Consider the following 19353-nt stretch of genomic DNA (forward strand, 5'->3'; position numbering starts at 1 on the left):
GTGATCACATATCACAAATGATTTGTCATATAGGGACAGGGGAAGAATACAGGGCACAGCCCCAATTGATTTTCAACCCCTTTGGCATAGATTTTTACACTGGATGTCCTTCCTGACACAACCCTCCCCAATCAATCAATCAATCAATCAATCAATCAATCAATCAATCTATCTATCTATCTATCTATCTATCTATCTATCTATCTATCTATCTATCTATCTATCTATCTATCTATCCATCCATCCATCCATCCATCCATCCATCCATCCATGCTTGGGACCGGTATTAAGTCTGCATTGGCTTGTGCACCCCCAGTGGTTGGATATTTTTACCTAATCATCGAACCTGGAACCTTCTTGCTGTGAGACAACAGTACTAACCACTACAGCACCGTGCTGCTAAATTGTGCGTGCCCTTTTTTAAATCATAATGATAACTGAAATCACCCAAATGGCCCTGATCAAAAGTTTACATACCCCTGAATATTTGGCCTGATAACCAAAATTTGACACGCACAGGTTTAAATGGCTATTAAGAGTAAGTTTCCACACTTCTCTATATAAATCAGACTTGTAGTACTCAAGTCCAGGACTTGTGCCCTAATTTTAAGGACTCGTGACTTGACTTGGACTTGAGCACTGATGACTCGGACTCGTGCATTAACTGTATTCGGACTCGTAAATTGGAGACGAGGACTTGGATTTTTTCTTTATTTTTTGTAACATGCCAGAATAATTTGGCATAAGATATTTATGTTTACATGAATTTTTGTACTAATTTCATGCAAGAGTGTCAGACCTGCGTGCCTTGGCACATGTATCAGATAGACTCTCAGGTGTGCGCCGTAAACGACTCGCACCTGCATAGGATTGAGGTGCAATCAGCGCGCTGATATAAAAACTGTGAAAACACACTTTGCGAAGTATTGAGTTGCGTTGCTGACACGTTACCAAGCCTTATTTCTTGTTTGGTCTCCTGATCCCTGATTTCTTGTTTCTCGTTTTTGATTCTGCCGAGTCTACGATAGCCTGTTTGTGCCTCGCTCGACCTATTGCCTGTTTCACTGTTTTATGATTCTGCCTGCCGTTCTGGATTGTTTACCGTCTTCACTTGTATTAATAAACACACCTTCTGCACTTACATCCGTCTCCCAACCATCTCTGACAGAATACTTCACACTCCCTGATAAAGAGAAGCACATTCACCTGTTCATACGTCATGTTCAGGAACAAAGTAATGTTAATGGCGCTGAAACAGCCACCGTCAAATGGTGTGGATGGAGTCTTGTTCTCGGACTCAACTCAGATCAATAGTGGACTTGACTCGGACTCAACTCAAAATTTTCTTTCATGACTTGGACTCGACTTGGACTTGAACACTGGGGACTCAAGACTGGACTCAGACTCAAGGTTTAGTGACTCGACTACAACACTGATATAAATATAGTCAATGAGTTTCTTATTTTATGAGAGACCCCTTGCATATTTCATCCACTAACTTTGCTGGATACTGAGGAATGGGGAAAGCAAAAGAGCAGTCAAATAACCAGCAAGAAAACAATGTTGAACTATAAATCAGGAAAGGGATATAAAAAGATATCCAACCACTTGAAAATGCCAATCAGTAGTACTCAAATTCTGATAAAGAAGTGGAAAATTAGGGGTTCAAGCCATGGTCAGGTAGACCAACAAAGATTTCAGCCACAACTGCCAGCAAAATTGCTCAGGATGCAAAGAAAAGCCCACTTTCAACTTAAGCTGAAATACAGACTTGGTGGTGAAGCTGTTTCAAGATAAGAATAAGAAGGTACTTGAACAAAAATGGCTGACTGCATGGTCAATTTGCCAGAAAAAAAAAAGCCTGACTTTGTTCCAGAAGTTTTGAGGCTTGTTTAGATGCTGTTAGGCGTGTTGTAAACAATACTGTACTGTATACTGTTTTGTGGATTTGGCACAGTAATGTATTTTTTCTGGCAATTTGACCATGCAGCAGGTTAGTTACTGTAAATCATGCAGCTCATTTCATTTCAGTTATTAATTAACAATTTTTCTCCAAAGGCGAGGTGAATATTGGTGATTATTATACATACAGGACACTTTTTCAATGGAATAAAGCATGCATTCTATTCCCTTCTAGCGGGTTTCATTAATTTGGTTTGATAGCATGCAATATTGTTAGCATATTGTTTATCCTACGTGTATTACATCACTCTACCCAATGGAGAATGAGCATTCAAGATTGTTATAATATTGCACATTGTCAAGACAACATGACTTCACACATCGGAGCTGATGCAAATATCCAATGACAAAACTTTTCTGCTGCGCATGCACAGAAGTGTTTCTTTGTCCAATGGGAAAGAAAAGACGAGGCTAATCCAGTGCTACTGCTAGGATTAGCTATGCTATAATTAAACACTAAATAAATAAACTGACAACTGAAACTAAAGACGTGTTGAACACCTGAAAGGCAACCAAAACTTCATTATATATTCTTCATGCATATTTACAAGAGAAAAACATACCAACGGACATTGAAAAACTGGAAAAGAGACACATCGGAGATGTAAACTTCTGTGCTAGTGAGTGACTGTGACAGTTTGTAAACAAACATGGCCGCCAGGTTTGCTTCATTAAAACCAGAAGATTTTGAGAGAATTTTGGCTGCCAGGTCTCTCTGTTGTGTGTAGTTGTCGATGTTGATTTTAAAAGTAACTAAATAAATTACATTGGGAAATGAATACTTAAGTATGAGTGAAAAATGCTGTGGTGAGCATGCAGCATGGAAGAGTCTGGAGACAGAAATCTTAGTTTCTCGGTCATTAGCCTGTGCTACTAGCTCAGGATAGCACTGGCTTGACTGCGCTAGCGTTGGCCTTTGCTAACACTACTGCTGAAAGCTACACCGGCTGATATGAAGAGTGTGTGTATACATTATCATAATAATAATAATAATAATAATAATAATAATAATAATAATATTGGCTGTCTTTTTTCATGGACTATCAGATAGCTACTCATCTTCGACTCATTCAATATCATGCTAGCTGAATGGAATATATCTGATATACCACTCAACGCCAGACAATATTATTTAAATAATTACCGAGGCAAAGTCAAGGTTATCATTCACCGAAATTCACTGAGCCTGAGACCGATAATTGTTTTAGTATAAATACACAGGTGATTATTTTTTTTAAAAATTGTATTAAAAATAATTTACTTCAAACTTCAAAGCAGCATGCAAATGTAATAAAGGCGCGGTGCAGACCTGTATCACTCATCTACGCTGACTCACGTAAAACATTTTGCTTTGAACTTGATAAAATAAATCACAATTCCACCTTATTTTTGAACAGTTTTAGACCAAACTTCATAGCATCTTTAGTGCTTTTAGGAACAGCATTTTCTTTCATTATTTGCAATTCTTCCTTACTTACGGTAACGAAGCGATTAGACGCCATTTTGCTGAGTCATTCGAGGTGATTATTGAGAAATAGTCCAAATTTCTTGACCGATCAGCACGCACAATTTTCTAGAATCACCTATGTATTTACTGTATACTAATATGATTTAAAAAGGGCACACACAATGATATGATAAGAAATTGCTTCACCTGACCACTATCCCTAAATTATAGAAAGGTCTTCTGCATGATCAGCCATATTTTCAGAAAAAGAAAAAAAGAAAAAAAGGCCAATATTTAGCAAATTCTGCCAGGGCATGCAAACTTATGAGCACAAGTGTACAGTGAAGAAACACAAATAAGGCTGTCAGATCGACTTTAATACTGAAGGCAGTTGGATGAATCTCAATTTGTGTAAACAGGCTTTATCAAAGTGGGAGATGATGTTTTTTGGCTAAATCAAAGAAAGATTATGTTTCATTTAATCTGAATGATGAAGTAACTTTAATTTAATTTAACTTATTTAATACATTTCATTGAACTGATTTGAAGTAACACAAACATGAATTACTTGCCAATTTGAGCATTTTCTTTACTAACAATTTGAACAAAATGTATTAATCAAATGGCACGCAAGATATCATTTTAAAGATTTATACCAACTTTGGATGGTATGTGAGTAAATACTGTCAAAGAAATAGACCACTGATTTTTTTATTTTATTTTTTTCTGTCATTTGATTTTAAGCGAAATCAGTCCTTAAAGTGCCATTCCACCATTGGATGTATTCTTTGGCATAAAATACAATATATTTTATGACAACATGACTAGACAGAGAAATCTTTTAGCTTCAAAATGATATATCAAACATAATTTTTTGACAACGACAAGTATATTAATTTTGCGACCAAAGTCACCTACCCTTTTAATTTCCGCGCAGTAGTGAAACGTGATGTCATCGGCAGGTTCCCTTTCTTGTGTACCACGTCACATGTGACGTGGCACAGATTATCAGCAATAGCGGATAGAACGCGATTGTCAGCTTCGGAAAAGAAGCGAAGGAAAATAGCAAGTGATGCCCAAAGGAGACGGTCGATGGTGAATATCGGCACAGCAATCGACAAGTGGAAATCGCGTTCTATCCGCCATTGCTGATAATCTGTGCCACGTCACACGTGACGTGGTACACAAGAAGGGGAACCTGCCGATGACATCACGTTTCACTACCGCGCGGAAATTAAAAGGGTAGGTGACTTTGGTCGCAAAATTAATATACTTGTCGTTGTCAAAAAATTATGTTTGATATATCATTTTGAAGCTAAAAGATTTCTCTGTCTAGTCATGTTGTCATAAAATATATTGTATTTTATGCCAAAGAATACATCCAAAGGTGGAATGGCACTTTAAGTTGTGGAGAGGCAATCATGAGTAACCTAAGCTTGTTTCTTTATTGTGTTGACTTTAATTCAGGATTTACACTAGCGCGGCGGCTACAATTATCGACAGTCCATAATTATCGACACCTTTTCACATTTACCAATAAAAACAATTTTTCAAAGGTAAGCTTCAGTTCCAACAGTTATTATCGGTTAATTAATCAACCAGAAGACCCGCCTCGCCCTTGGAGCTTGTCGTCTGATGACGCAGTTCGTTACCTGAGATGGAATTTTTTTAGCACGATCAGCAATTTGATGAAAAACCGGATGTTATCATCACAGGTAAGCATGGTGGAAAGATCATGGACATGTTTTTACTGATCAAATTCACCGATATTTCATGATCTCCTTGTCGAAACCTACTTTGTTTCTTACTCTTTCATTTGACAGTCGCCATTTTGTATCTAAACGTGCGTTTGAGAATCACGTGAGGTGTCGATAATAGTGATCACTTTCACCGGTGTCCACCATTATCAACACCCTGTGGAATTAAGGGGCATTTACAACCGTTATGGATCGATCTTTGTGTAACATTTTTGAAGTAGATAAAGTACTTTAAAAAATAAAAGTGCTGTGATTTATAATAATTTTTTTTTCTGATTCATAACAGAATGGAATGTTTATAGAGTATTTGGAATCCGATTGCAATAAATAGAATTAGAGCAGATTTAAATTCCGAGCATATAAAACATTACATGCTTGAAATATTCAGATTTTTCTATTCCAGTCAGAATTTTTTTTTGCAGTGTGTTGTAAATCTCTACCACATATTACAATATCAGGAGACATTTTATATTTTGGTTCGAAGAATGACATGCGACCCTTGACCTGGATTTTCATGCGGTTACAATCTCAATTCCCTGTTGGCGTTTATTGGTAAACTACAAAACTAGAAATTAATACAAACAACAACGAATGATGAACAAAATGTGATCTACGAAAATATTTAGAAAGTGGGTAGAAAGTGGAACAAAAAGATTTTCTGACAGGTTAAACATTATCAGTTCATCTGTTTACAAACATTAGAATTACTTCCTCACTTACGTAACCAACATTGATATGTTTATATAAAAGATATTTTGTACTAAATATAAGTCTGTGTAAAACATATTTTAAATAAAAACTATGTTTTGTTAACTTAATACCACATACTGCTGATTTTTTTTTTATAAATAATCATCTGGATGTCGATAACTGTGGAAAGGTTTCGATAATTGTGGACAAAGGTGTCAATAATTGTGGAACAGTGTCATGTGATCTGACACAGTAAGTAATCAGGAATCAACTCTTTTTTTTTTTTTTCCCAGTGGAAGCTTGTGTAATTATTCATGCACAGTTTATGTACTGAAAGTCTTTTCTAGTTTTGCAACGGCCAAAAGATCGTTAAGGTGTCGATAATTGTAGCTGCTGCTCTAATACGTGTTGTGATTGATTCACATGCACATAGTCCATGCTCCAATATGCTGTCGAAAATCTCTTTGCAGTTTACTGAAATGCATGGAGATCAATGATATGACAAATTCATCTCAGTCAAAATGAGTAAGAATTAGGTGCAGAGAGAGAGAGAGAGAGAGAGAGAGAGAGAGAGAGAGAGTGGAATAATATGACACCAGACTTCTCAGCTTTATCGTCTTCAGCAGAACAGCAAGGATGTGCAACAGGCAACAATTTATAGATGACGTTACATTCATCAGACGTTAGAGGTTTAGCTGGGAGACAGAAAAAGTTGAGAACTGTTGGTTCAATGATGCATCACAGGCAGTGCAGTGCAGGTGGAAAATAAAACACTTGCTATAATGACCAATGATCAATGACTAATCAGTTGTTTTATAGTTTTTATAATTAATATCTAATAATAATAATAATGAACTATCATATTTTTTTATTTATATGTAATAGCCATGTTGGCTTGTGCACTGCACTTCATGACATTGCATGCATGAAATGTGAAAGCTTTGCAGAGTTGTACAGTAAGTTTGTGAACGAGTGTATAAAATAGAAACAATCCACCACGGAAATACAACATTGTGGATTTCTATCTGTGCTGAAAAAAACCTGTGATCAAGACACAGATAGAGATAATGCAACTGCGGTCGCATGAGTCAATAGAAACAAATATACATTGCGTAAAGTATATTCGAAGTGCCGGATGCTGTGCATTCAGCAATCTCAAGGCAGGCATCCACAGAAGAGTATACAAGGCAGAGTCTGTACATTACCCCTTAAAATAGAAAGAGGAGTAACAGCTCGGTTAGATAAAACTCATCCCCTGAAAACCACTGCCTTCCCAAAAGCACGAGGCAGTAAGTAGTAACAAAAACAGAACAAAAACATACTATTACTTGAACAAACACAAAGGCACAAAAAGGGCAAATTGAAGCCATATTTAATGAAATGTCTAAACTGATATGGTGATTTTAAAATCTTAAACATTACATATTTGGGGACAAAATTGGCTTCATCAGACAGGCAACACCACAGTAGTCAAAATACAGTCATTCTACTCATAAAACAAGACTACAACAGTGTGAGCTCTTCCTTACCTTCCTTTCGCACTACCAGTTCAATCTTAACAGTCGTCTCAAAGGAAGGGGTGTACGAGTTGAAGGTAAACTGGCGGTGCACCACACACTCATACAGGCCGCTGTCGTTCATCATGACATTGATAATGCTGATGGAGACGTCCTGCAGGTCTTTGCTGCCGTTCCAGAACAGACGACCCTTCCACGGCCCATCCTGCTCCTGTGGCCCCATACTGTCATACCGGTAGATCTAATGGATTTAGAGAGTTAATGACATGCACAGGCATTTAATTAACACTTTCAAAGAGAGTGAATTAATGATTGTAAATCCTGTAGAGTTGAGGTAAACTTTCAGAAGGTTCAACTACATAACATGGTTCATAAAGGTTTACTGAAGCAACGCACATGGCTGACTGGCGACAGTGTGATATAAAGATTGAATAGTCGCTACGTTATATGACACTGCCATTATTCGAAGTGATGTTTACTCTGATTATATTATATCGCTAGGCCTGCTAACCTTGACATAATTTTGAGGTATCGCTCAAAATATGCCACACGAGCAGTCTTTTGTTCCCAATAAAACAGAAGTCGAGCCAATCAACAGAGTGCGAATGGAATGATTTACACCTGGAAACCCCGCCCTCTTCCCCATCACACATGATTTCAGGTTTCTTCTGGACTCTCAGAGCTTGTGTTCATGAAATATGATTTTATTAAGATGTGTGTGTGTGTATATATATATATATATATATATATATATATATATATATATATATATATATATACACTAGTGAATCTCAAAAAATTAGAATATTGTTAAAAAGTTCAATATTTTCCATCAGTTATTTAAGAAAGTGAAAATGTTATATATTATAGACTCATTACACATAAACTAAAATGTTTCAAGCATTTTTCTATTTTAATTTTAATCAGTATGGCATACAGTACAAAAACATAAAAAAAATCTCAAAATATTAGAATATTTCATTTCGAGTTTGAGTAAAACAGTATGAACAGAGTGTATCTCTTGGTCTAGTTCAGTACACACAACCACAATCATGGGGAAGACTGCTGACTTGACTGTTGTCCAGAAGATGATCACTGATGCCCTCCACAAGGAGGGTAAGCCACAAAAGGTCATTGCTGAAAAGGGTGGCTGGAAAAGGTGCACAAGCAACAGGGATGGCCGCAGTCTTGAGAGTATTGTCAAGAAAAGTCAATTCAAGAACTTGGGAGAGCTTCACAAGGAGTGGACTGAGGCTGGTGTCAGTGTATCAAGACCCATCATGAACAGACATCTTCAAGAAAGGGGATACAACTTTCGCATTCCTAATATCAAGCTACTCCTGAGCCAGAGACAATGTCAGAAGTGTCTTATCTGGGCTAAGGAGAGAAAGAAATGGACTGTTGCTCAGTGGTCCAAAGTCCTCTTTTCAGATGAAAATACATTTTGCATTTAGTTTGGAAATCGCGGTTCTAGAGTCTGGAGGAAGAGTGGAGAGGCACAGAATCCAAGGTGTTTGAAGCCCAGTGTGAAGTTTCCACAGTCTGTGATGATTTGGGGTGCCATGCCATCTGCTGGTGTTGGTCCACTGTATTTTATCAAGTCCAGAGTCAACACAGCCATCTACCAGGAGATTTTAGAGCACTTCATGCTTCCATCTGCTGACGAGCTTTTTGGAGATGCTGATTTCCTTTTACAGCAGGACTTAGCACCTACCCACAATGCCAAAACTACTACCAAATGGTTTGCTGACCATGATATTACTGTGTTTGATTGGCCAGCCAACTTGCCTGACCTGAACCCCATAGAGAATCTATGGGGTATTGTCAAGAGGAAGATGAGAAACACCCGACCCAAAAATACAGATACGCTGAAGGCCACTATCAAAGCAACCTGGGCTTCAATAACACCTCAGCAGTGCCACAGACTGATCACCTCCATGCCACACCGCATTGATACAGTAATTCATGGTAAAGGAGCCCCAACTATATATATATATTATATATTAACTATAACTATATATATATTATATTGTATGTATAAATGAATATACTTTTCAGAAGTTGGACATTTCTGTATTGTAAATCCTTTTTTTGATTGATCTTAGGGAATATTCTAATAATTTGAGATACTGGATTTCTGATTTTCATGAGCTATAAGCCATAATCATCAAAATTAAAACAAAAAAGGCTTTAAATATTTCTCTTTACATGTAATGAATATAGAATATATGAAAGTTTACCTTTTTGAATTAAATTATGAAAAAAAGGAACTTTTTCATGGTATTCTAATTTTTTGAGATGCACTAGTATACACACACACACACACACACACACACACACACACACACACACACACACACACACAGTGCCCCCCATGATTATTGGCTCCCCTTGTAAAGATTAGTAAAAAGGGTTAAGAAAAAAAATCCACCTTTTGGTGAAGTCGCTTCATCTCACACTGAAAAAATGAGAAAAATCCAACCTTTAACTGAAAGTAATTTATTCAAAGAAAAACAAATCACTCCTCAAGAAATAATCATTTTTAACAATAACAAAAAAAAAAAAAACATACAAAGCGTGCCACTATGACTGGCACCCCTGCACTTAATATTTTGTACAACCTCCTTTGCCAGTAAAACAGCACTGAGTCTCTCCTATAACATTTTATAATGTTGGAGATACAGAGCAGGGCATCTGAGACCATTCCTCTTTACACAATCTCTCCAGATCATCCAGGGTTCTCGGCCCTCTCTTGTGCTCTCTCCTCTTCAGCTCAGCCCACAGGGTTTCACTGGGGTTCAGGTCAGGGGACGGAGATGGCCAGGGCAGAAGCTTGATTCTGTGCTCAGTGAACCATTTTGGTGTTGATTCGGACAGCTGCTTCGGATCATTATCCTGCTGGAAGATCCAGTGACGACCCAGTTTTAGTTTCCTGGCAGAGGAGCCAGATTTTGATTTAAAATGTCCTGGTATTTCATGGAGTCCACTTTATTCATCACACGTACACTTGTGAAATTCCTCTCTGCATTTAACCCATCTGAAGCAGTGAACACACACATGAGCAATGAGTGCACACACATACCCAGAGCAGTGGGCAGCCATGCTACAGCGCCCGGGGAGCAGTTGGGGGTTAGGTGCCTTGTTCAAGGGCACCTCAGCCTAAGGCCGCCTCATGTTAACCTAACTTGCATGTCTTTGGACTGTGGTAGGAAACTGGAGCACATGGAGGAAACCCACACAAACACGGGGAGAACATGCAAACTCCACACAGAAAGGCCCCCATCGGCTGCTGGGCTCGAACCCACAACCTTCTTGCTGTGAGGCGACAGTGCTAACCACTACACTACTGTGCCGCCCACATGATGCCATGTACCCTAACAAGGTTTCCAGGGCCTATGGAGGAAAAACAGCCCCAAAACATCACAGAACCTCCACCAGTTGGGATTGGGTTCTTTTCATTATACGTAGCCATCCTTCTTTTTACACCAAACCCACCTTGAGTGTTTATTGCCAAAAAACTCCATATTTGTTTCATCAGACCATAGAACACAGTTCTAGTCAAAGCTGTAGTAGTGTTTCACAGACGTTTGTGGTTAAGTGACAAGAAAAGCCTTGTTTTTGACATACCTTCCAAATAATCTGTTGGCATGGAGGTGGAGTCTGATGGTGGTTTTGGAGACTTGGAAACCCCAAGATTTTACTTTTTCTTGTAATTCACCAACAGTGATCCTTGGGGATATATATATATATATATATATATATATATATATATATATATATATATATATATATATATTTGTTGTTTTTTTTTTGCCTCTCTTACCCTCATCACTGTACATGGGGGCAAAATAAACTCTGGTCCTCTTCCAGGTGAGTTTGTAACAGTTCCGGTATTATTATTGCCCTAACAGTAGAAACGGACATTTTCAGGCGAGTAGCTATGTTTTATAACCATTCCCTGACTAATGAAGGTCAACACACTTCTTCTCCCGCATTTGGTTTGTGTGTTCTTTTATCTTTCCCATGCTGATGGATGACTAAGGGAATTTGGCTTCTGTGTCACCTCATATTTGCTCCCCAGTTAAACAGGAAATCATGGATTACAGCTTGAAAGTTCCTACACACTCCAACTCGAAAATACTGTACAATTTAAACGGGAAACATGCTTCAGTTACATTATGGTTCCAGGGGCACCAATAATTGTGGCACATGTGTTTTTGTTGAAAATACTTATTTCTTGATAAGAGATTTGTTTTTCTATGAATAAAATTTATTTTAATTAATGGTTGAATTTTTCTCATTTTTTCAGTGTGAGATGAAGCGACTTCACCAAAAGGTGGATTTTTTTCTAACCCTTTTTCCTAATCTTTGCACAGGGTGCCAATAATTGTGGAGGACACTGAACAATGTAGCTAACTTTAGACAAGTATCTAATCCCATTGAGTGGTTTCTATATCCACTTCTTTTGAGTGTACTTCTTGGTTTTAATAACTTGTTTGTTTGCTGAACACAAACATGGCAATAAGTTCTTGTGTTAATGGACCAGACTCCACTTTTGGATCATTAATCCTTTTTGAGTGAGAATGACCTGCATGCATGGGTTTATGTTTAGCTTCTGGTACATCCATACAGTCTTAAATACAATACCTACAATTGCACTTATTTAATTCCTGGGCTCCCATCTGTAACAGGGAGTGATGTCGCATCCCATTAATACACTTTACAGTAGATTATTAGATTCTAATAGAAGAGATGAGCCAAAATAATTGGGGATCTTTTTTTAATAGGCCCCGACTCGTTACAAGTATGAATTGGTGGGTCTTAAAACAGAAAAGGTTGAGAACCCCTGTGTTAAATGTTTACGGTATTGGCTCTGGATGATTAGTTCTGATGAATAATTTATCAAATTTTTTGTAATGGTTATATGGTGAGCAGGGAAAATCATCATGTTGCACAAGCCTTGGAACAACAGATACAGTGTCTTGCAAAAGTATTCATCCCCTTTGGTGTTTGTCCTGTTTTGTCGCATTACAAGCTGGAATTAAAATGGATTTTTGGGGGGTGAGCACCATTTGATTTACACAACATGCTTACAACTTTAAAGGGGCACATTGTTGCTTAATTGTGACACAAACAATAATTAAGACAAAAAAAAAAGAAATCTGGAGTGTGCATAGGTATTCATCCCCCAAAGTCAATACTTTGTAGAGCCACCTTTTGCTGTAATTACAGCTGCAAGTCTCTTGGGGTATGTCTCTATTAGGTTAGCACATCTAGCCACTGGGATTTTTGCCCATTCCTCAAGGCAAAACTGCTCCAACTCCTTCAAGTTAGATGGGTTGCGCTGGTGTACAGCAATCTTCAAGTTATGCCACAGATTCTCAATTGGATTGAGGTCTGGGCTTTGACTCGGCCATTCCAAGACATTTAAATGTCTCCCTTTAAACCACTCCAGTGTAGCTTTAGCAGTATGTTTAGGGCCATTGTCCTGCTGGAACGTGAACCTCTGGCTGACTCAAACAGGTTTTCCTCCAGAATTGCCCTGCATTTAGTGTCATCCATCTTTCCTTCAGTCCTGACCAGCTTTCCTGTCCCTGCAGATGAAAAACATCCCCACAGCATGATGCTGCCACCACCATGCTTCACTGTAGGAATGGTATTCTCAGGGTGTTGTGTTTGCGCCACACATGGTGTTTCTGATGATGGCCAAAAAAATCAATTTTAGTCTCATTTGACCAGAGAATCTTCTTCCATGTGTTTGGGGAGTCTGACACATGCAGACTCCAAACGGGTTTTCTTTAAGCAGCGGCTTTTTTCTGGCCACTCTTCCATAAAGCCCCGCTCTGTGGAGTGTATGGTTTAAAGTGGTCCTATGGACAGATACTCCCATCTCTGCTGTGGATCTTTGCAGCTCCTTCAGTGTTATCTTTGGTGTCTTTGTTGCATCTCTGATTAATGCCCTCCTTGCCCGGTCTGTGAGTTTTGGTGGGCGGCCTTCTCTTGTCAGGTTTGTAGTGGTGCCATTTTCTTTCCATTTTGCTATAATGGATTTAATGGTGCTCCCTGGGATATTCAAAGTTTGGGATATTTTTTATAACCCAACCCTGATCTATACTTCTCCACAACTTTGTCTCTGACCTGTTTGGAGGCTCCTTGATTTTCATGTTGCTTGCTTAGTAGTGTTTCAGAGTCAGGGTCCTTATAGAACAGGTTGATTTATACAGACATCGTAAATTGCAAGCAAACTTTTTTTTTTTCTGTGAGACTGTGTTAGCTATAATGATGCATGTTGATCTTACCTCCTGGCGGATGGCATCCTCGTCAGATCTGTAATACCAGTTCACCTTAGTCTGAGCACTGATTTCCTCTCTTTTCATGCATGAGATGCAGGTGAGCTTCATACGGCTCCCCAACACTGCCTCTGTGTCCGAGGTTGCATCCACACACACAGGTGTGCATTCCTTCACTGGATGTAAGAACAGAAAGTATTATAATGATTGGAATGTGTTATCAATGCAGGCCTTCTCTCTATAGTGTGAGGCGACAAATTCATGTGATAAATTGTGCAATCCCAGATCATCATGCAGAGACCGTTGATGAACTTTCGTCTCAGACAGTTTGGCATTACAGCACTAATGCAACTTGTAGCCATAATAAGCCTCTGAGAAATAGTTCTCATTATTGGGCATGCTTTTTTTTTCAGTTCTAGAAAATGAATAGTCCAGTCTCAGTTTCATCGAACAGATCAGATCGCATCCTTGAAACCTCATCCATCCATCCATTATCTGTAGCCGCTTATCCCGTCCTACAGGGTCGCAGGCAAGCTGGAGCCTATCCCAGCTGACTATGGGCGAGAGGCAGGGTACACCCTGGACAAGTCACCAGGTCATCGCAGGGCTAACACAGACAACCATTCATACATATGGTCAATTTAGAGCCACCAATTAGCCTAACCTGCATGTCTTTGGACTGTGGGAGAAACCGGAGCACCTGGAGGAAACCCACGTGGACACAGCATGCAAACTCCATATAGAAAGGCCCTCGCCAGCCGCTGGGATCGAATCCAGGACCTTCTTGCTGTGAGGCGACAGTGCTAACCACTACACCACCGTGTCACCCTCCTTGAAACCTACTTTTATTCTTTCCTTTGTCAAACTTCTAGGCTTTCTCTGAAAAGCAGGTCAATTAATTCAGATTCAGAAAGCTGCTCAGGGAGAACATGAGTGTTCATTATTATTTTAGTGAAACTGAATTGAGCTCATCAGCCTTCACAGTGTCTGACCCGACTCAGGCATGCATTTTACACCTGTACAGCACTGCATGTGCCCACATACATTAGAGTACAGTGGAGTACAAGTCACTGTGATGAGGAAATTATAACACTCTTTTACACTCAGCACTGTGAACACAGTCTTTTGATCCACTGTTTGAATTAGCAGCCATCTTACATAACCTACATCCCCAAGCCCAAAACGTCACATGGATGATGGTTTCTTATTTGGAAGGGTTAGACCAGGAAAAAAAAAAAACAGTTAACGCATCACTATTTTGCCATGATTGAGAGTTTTAGTGTTTGAGGAGCTGCACGAGTCCAAAAATTTGAGGCTGATATTTACATGCGTATTGGATCTGATTTGACATATTTTCCAATCTGATCCTCTGATACAGGTTTTCTAAACAGAATGATGGCATGTCATGTTTGCTGAAAAGTTCTAGTAGTTTAGCTGTAACAATTGCCATCTTAAGAGCATTTAATAGATGTTAACCCCTTGAACTCTCAGGAGTCACTGCAAGATTTAGATTTACAATTTTCTCTCTCTAATAACATCCATCCATCCATTATCTGTAGCCGCTTATACTGTTCTACAGGGTCGCGGGCAAGCTGGATCCTATCCCAGCTGACTATGGGTGAGAGGCGGGGTACACCCTGGACAAGTCGCCAGGTTATCACAGGGCTCTCTAATAACATACTGTATATTTCTTATTAGTTTAATTCTAGTTAATGAATAACTCATATTATTTTTTTCGCGGTCCGGTTTCCATCAAATCCTGCGCTCTGATTGGCTGGCGACCGGGTCCGTATCCTATGGTACGGACCCCAGTTACAGACTCCGGTTACGGACCTCTGTCGACTCGCTCGTTCACAACAACAACAAACATAGTAGCAATTTTTGTCAACATTTATCTTTTTTATAAGATTTATTTATAAGATTTTTATCAAAAATCTTATAAATTTTTGCCAGTATTTCTCAGTATAATAGCATTAATTTTATATCATGGATCGCGATAATGACAGTCTTCACAGCGAAAGCGAGTTTTACTACCCTGAGGAAGAAGAAATAAAAGAAAACATTTCAGGAGAAAGCTAAAAACCTCTAACTGTTGCTAACGCCGAGCAAAAACATGGCTGAATCCTGAATGACTCAATTTTGTATAAATAGGGGACTACATAGGCGGCAAAATGTAGTTTTTTTTTTTTCTGCCATGGAAGTGCACTTGTATACTGAGGAGGAAGCCATTTGCATTACAGCCGTGAATGAGGATTCAAAATCTTGGCTCGGTTTTCCCTTTTGGGCGCTCATGTTTTCTGTTAGAATTTGGTAAAGAAAAAAATTAATATATTATTTACCAGCTTAAGGTCGGTCCGTATGGTGAAATACCGTGACCTCGGCCTTGAATACAGTACTTTCAAGACCTCGGTCACGGTATTTCACAATACAGACCGAACTGAAGCTGGTAAATAACATATGTATTTACCAGGCTTGTAGTACTTGAGTCCAGGACTCGGACTCGAGTCCGACTCATACCCTAATTTTAAGGACTCGTGACTTGACTTGGACTTGAGCACTGATGACTCGAACTCTGACTCGTGCATTAACTGCATTCAGACTCGTAAATTGGAGACAAGGACTCTGATTTTTTCTTCATTTTTTGTAACATGCCATAATAATTTGGCAGAAGATATTTATACCTACATTAATTTTTGTACTAATTTCATGCAAGAGCGTCACACCTGCACGCCTTAGCGCGTGCATCAGATAGACTCTCTAGCACGCGCCGTAAACAACTCGCACCTGCACAGGATTAAGGCGCAATCAGAGCGCCTACATAAAACTGTGAAAACACACTTACTTTGCAAAGTATTGAGTTGCTGACACATTACCGAGTCTTATTTCCTTGTTTGGTTTCCTGATCCCTGATTTCCTGTTTCTCGTCTTTGATTCTGCCGAGTCTACGATAGCCTGTTTGTGCCTCGCTCGACCTGTTGCCTGTTTCACTGTTTTACAATTCTGCTTGCCGTTCTGGATTGTTTACCGTCTTCGCTTGTATTAATAAACACACCTTCTGCACTTACATCCGTCTCCCAACCATCTCTGACAGAATACTTCACACTCCCTGATAAAGAGAAACACATTCACCTGTTCATATGGCATGTTCAGGAACAAACTAATGTTAATGGCGCTGAAACAGTCACTGTCAAATGGTGCGGTTGGAGTCTTGTTCTCGGACTCGACTCGGATCTATAGTGGACTCGATTCCAAATTTTTTTTAATGACTCGGACTTGAACACTGGGGACTCGAGACTGGACCCAGGCTCGAGATTTAGTGACTCAACTACAACACTGGTATTTACTGATTAATGTGCTTTAGGAAGTACTAAGCCCATTTCCAGAAAAATTGGGATATTTTCCAAAATGCAATAAAAACAAAAATCTGCGATTTGTAAATTCATGTGAACCTTTATTTAACTGACAAAAGTACAAATTAGCAATTTTCAATAGTTTTACTGAACAAACTTAACTGTATTTTGTAAATATAACCAAAGTTAGAATTTGATGCCTGCAACACACTCAAAAAACGTTGGGACAGAGGCATTATTACGATTGTGTTACATCACCTTTCTTTTTAATAACACGTTTTTAATCGCATGGGATCTGAGGAAACTAATTGTTGCAGTCTTGCAATTGGAATTTTTGTCCATTCTTGCTCGATACAAGACTTCATCTGTTCAATCTCAACTTTTCTGGAAATGGAGTCAGAACAACAATAGTTTGAGGGTTTAAACGGTTTAGCAATTATTTAAAATGAAAAAAAAGGTCTGATAGTGATATTAAAGATGGAGACAAATGGAGTTTAAGCAAATGTCAGGCACTGACATAAGAGTTTAAGCTAACACATGACATGCATCAGCGTATTACAATATGTTTTCAATACAGCTGCCTTTTCCAACAACTTTTATAATCTACTATATATAATGTTTCTTAATGACAGGTTACTCTGCATTCAAGGCTTAGTTTTCTCAGAAGCAATGCATCTGTGTACAACACACACACACACGACATGTTTGATCATGCATGACATGTTTTTCCTCATTACAATGCACACCGGGTGGCACGGTGGTGTAGTGGTTAGCGCTGTCGCCTCACAGCAAGAAGGTCCGGGTTCGAGCCCCGTGCCCAACGAGGGCCTTTCTGTGTGGAGTTTGCATGTTCTCCCCGTGTCCGCGTGGGTTTCCTCCGGGTGCTCCGGTTTCTCCCAAAGACATGCAGGTTAGGTTAACTGGTGACTCTAAATTGACCGTAGGTGTGAATGTGAGTGTGAATGGTTGTCTGTGTCTATGTGTCAGCCCTGTGATGACCTGGCGACTTGTCCAGGGTGTACCCCGCCTTTCACCCGTAGTCAGCTGGGATAGGCTCCAGCTTGCCTGCGACCCTGTAGAACAGGATAAAGCGGCGACAGATAATGAGATGAGATGAGATGAGATGAGATGAGATGAGATGAGATGAGATGAGATGAGACAATCCACACCTAAAATGCTTACCAGCAAATATGAGCAGCAAAAGGAAATGCCACAGAAGCATCGTTTGAGTTGTCATGCTTATGGCAGGGCGGCGTCCCCTGTTCACCAGCAAACACACCAAGAAACAAACATCAAAGTGTTAAAAAATGACATATGAGTCAAAACAGACTTGAGTAAGGAAATCTGAGTTTTGAGACCGATTTGACAGAAGACTGTAAATCATAGATAAAAAAGAAGCCTGTCAGGACCATGGACAGAGACTTTCCGCTCTCAGGCTACTTCATGAATTAACTGAACGCATTAATTCTATTATGAAGTAATATATAATCATAATTATACATAATATATAGTACAGCTATTTAATTACTTATTTACTAATAATAATAATAACAATAATAATAGTAACAGGAATAATAATAATAATGAAATGTGCGCGCGCGCCACACCCGCCATGCACGAGCTAACAGGTTTCATTAGAATATTATTGTTTGTTTGTTTGTTTGTTTGTTTGTTTGTTTGTTTGTTTGTTTGTTTTTCCCCACGTGCCTTTGTTATTGCTAAGCTAACTCACCTGACAGGTGTTATGCAGGTGTTATTCAGGCGCTAAAGTAACGCTCAGGCTAATAGAATGGTTTTTTCCCTTCTTGAAATAGGAAAGTTTAAATCATACCGCGAGAGATACACATTACAGCCACAGCTCTAAGACAAGCCCTTCCACTCTACAGAACTGACGCTCCGTTTTTCCGCCGACGTTTTTCATCCTAGTAATGTTCAAAAGCAAAGCAACATCGCCAAAAAACACTTGCATTCCAGATAATTCTTCAAAGAAAATCCCCCCTGCTCGGAAAAAAAAAAAGCTCTAACGCTTCAGGAAGAGCGAGAACGAACCTCCTTTTCCATCCATTTGAGTCCCACAGATTATCCAGTGTCCCACTGAAGCTCTCTCTCTCTCTCTCTCTCTCTCTTTGTGGATGAAGAACCGCCCGGCTTTGTGTTTTCCCCGTTCAGTAGCCCCTTTCACGGTTGTCTTTCATCTCAACTGCGCATGCGCGACAAACTCAGAGTTGAACCAGACTGACTCTGTTCCCCGACAGAGGAGGATGTGGAGCAGAGCAGAGCAGAGGGAGTGGACTGCCTTCCGTTTTGCACCCGTGAACACTTTAGCATTTGACCTGATAT

General features: G+C 39.3%; 1 protein-coding gene across 1 annotated transcript in view; it reads right to left on the reverse strand.

Annotated features, from left to right (window-relative positions):
- scn3b (sodium channel, voltage-gated, type III, beta) overlaps positions 1-19116 on the reverse strand; it is a 39655-nt gene extending 20539 nt beyond the window's left edge. Inside the window, exons 1-4 of the mRNA XM_060898051.1 lie at positions 19063-19116; positions 18196-18272; positions 13673-13839; positions 7386-7614 (exon numbers count right to left, since the gene is read on the reverse strand). Coding sequence (XP_060754034.1) covers positions 7386-7614; positions 13673-13839; positions 18196-18250 — 451 coding nt within the window. The 5' untranslated portion in view covers positions 18251-18272; positions 19063-19116. The remainder of the gene's footprint in view (positions 1-7385; positions 7615-13672; positions 13840-18195; positions 18273-19062) is intronic.
- Positions 19117-19353: the final 237 nt, after the last annotated feature.

Source organism: Neoarius graeffei, chromosome 17 (assembly GCF_027579695.1).
Source record: "Neoarius graeffei isolate fNeoGra1 chromosome 17, fNeoGra1.pri, whole genome shotgun sequence".
In the NCBI taxonomy this organism is placed as follows: Eukaryota; Metazoa; Chordata; class Actinopteri; order Siluriformes; family Ariidae; genus Neoarius; species Neoarius graeffei.